At 52.1% G+C, this 2,229-nt stretch overlaps 1 protein-coding gene across 1 annotated transcript in view; it reads right to left on the minus strand.

Annotated features, from left to right (window-relative positions):
• The window catches only part of PITPNM3 (PITPNM family member 3), a 100,977-nt gene that overhangs the window by 11,569 nt on the left and 87,179 nt on the right, over nt 1-2,229 (minus strand). The window contains 1 exon segment of the mRNA XM_010847510.1: nt 2,072-2,188. Coding sequence (XP_010845812.1) covers nt 2,072-2,188 — 117 coding nt within the window.

The raw sequence follows: 2,229 nt of genomic DNA on the forward strand, positions 1-2,229 counted from the left end.
TAAAGGAGCCCCTTATTCAAAACACAGCCCCCACGGCAGATTCACTGTCTTTACAAAGCACAGAACTTTTAAGCTCCTGGCTCCAAATCCTGAGCCTGGCATCAAAACTTTGCTGGGAAGCCATTTCAGTCCCCTCTCACGCTGCTGCCCTTGGAAGCCCAGCTGGTTCTTTCAGGTCAGGCTCTGCAGAGAGGCCTCAGGGCCTTCGCTCACACTGATTCCCCATCCCCTAGACCCCCTGACTCTCCACAGCATCCCTGGTCCTCTGTCTCCACATTCCGCCCATCCACTATGACCTGACTCAGCTTCATCCTCTCTAAGAAGCACTCAGGGACTCCCCAGACACAGTCTCTGCTGCTGCTGCTGCTGCTAAGTTGCTTCAGTCATGTCCGACTCTTCGCAACCCCATGGACTGCAGCCCACCAGGCTCCTCCATCCATGGGATTCTCCAGGCAAGACTGCTGAAGTGGGCTGCCATTGCCTTCTCTGGACACAGTCTCTGCTGCTGCTGCTGCTGCTGCTGCTAAGTCGCTTCAGTCGTGTCCGACTCTGTGCGACCCCATAGACGGCAGCCCACCAGGCTCCCCCGTCCCTGGGACTCTCCAGGCAAGAACACTGGAGTGGGTTGCCATTTCCTTCTCCAATGCATGAAAGTGAAAAGTGAAAGTGAAGTCGCTCAGCCGTGTCCGACTCTTAGCGACCCCATGGACTGTAGCCCACCAGGCTCCTCCGTCCATGGGATTTTCCAGGCAAGAGTACTGGAGTGGGGTGCCATTGCCTTCTCCTGGACACAGTCTCTACCTTCTCTCAATTCCCACAGTATTTTATTCAATAGTTCAACAAATATCTGCGGGTACCTCATCCCCGCTGGTCCCTGGGCTGGGCTCTGGGTATGTAGAGAGGAACCAGTCATGGACCCTGACCTGGAGACACTTAGTCAAGTGAGGAATTCAGGCCCCCCAACAAGAATTCTGATGGCAGAAGATTCCATTCATGGAAATAAACACATGGAAAGATGCCATAAAACGAAACTGAGTACTGTCACAGGCCACAACGTGAATGAACCTTGAAAACATTATGCTCAGTGAAAGTAGCCAGACATAAAGGACTACATATTGTATGATTGCATTACATTTAATGTCCAGAATAAGTAAATCTATAGACACAGAAAGTAGATTACTGGTTGCTCAGGGTTAGGGGTGGGAGTAAGGGGCTGCGGAGGGGGATAGTGGCTAAAGGGTAAGGGGTTTCTTTTGGAGGTGATGAAAATGTTCTAAAATTAACTGTGATGATAGCTGCACACAGTTGTAACTATACTAAGACACACTGAATTGCATACTTTAAGTGGGTGAATTGTGTAAAGTGTGGTTATAGCTCAATAAAAATGTTTACCAAAAAGGAGCTGATTTATGGATCACCTTCTACCATTTAAGACTATTCTTGGGGTTTATGTCTGAGGTTCCCACAAGACTATAAGTGCCCCCTATAGCAGTGGCTCTGTCTGTATATTCTTGTGCCCCACTGCCTGCCAGAAGGCCAGGGACAAAGTGAACACGGATGATTGTTGCTGAGTAAATGAATGTATGTGGGCCGAACTCCTACTCATACTTCAATACCTTGCAGAGGTGACACTTCTTCAGGGAAGCCCTGCACAGCTTACCCTGACAATCCTTCTCTCCACCTTCTTCCTAATCCGGGCCTCCCTCTATGTCCTGGCAAATGCCACCCCAGGCTGTGAGCCCCACGGTTGTGGGGAGAACTCTTTCTGACTCATGTGCCCATCTACAGAGGCCTGGCATACAGCTCCATATTTGGCATCTCATCTCCATCTTCAGTGCCCTGGACCTGCACCCATGGTGCTCCTGTGGAGTCAGGCCCCAGGGAACCAGCTCCCCCATCTCATCTGCTCCACACCCCCACCCCACCTCTACAGAAATCCTGGGGGCCTCGTCTAAGCATGAATCCCAGCATGTATCAGCATGGAGCTCTAACCCAAGCCCTTCCTGGCCATGTGGATGCCCCATCCCCTGGGGACAGCCCCAACCCATAGGCGCCTCCGACAAGCACATACCCGCAGCTTGACCTGGGTCCTCTTACGAAGCCACTTCTCACGGGGGTTTTCAGGGCTCAGTGCCGCGGGGTCCAGGCCAGCGCTCTCCTTGACGTTCACACTCTCATAGCGCATCACCTGATCAACAGCCCAGCAGGACTCCGGGTCAGGCTGTCCGG

Source organism: Bison bison, unplaced genomic scaffold (genome assembly GCF_000754665.1).
Source record: "Bison bison bison isolate TAMUID 2011002044 unplaced genomic scaffold, Bison_UMD1.0 scf7180017864249, whole genome shotgun sequence".
Lineage (NCBI taxonomy): Eukaryota > Metazoa > Chordata > Mammalia > Artiodactyla > Bovidae > Bison > Bison bison.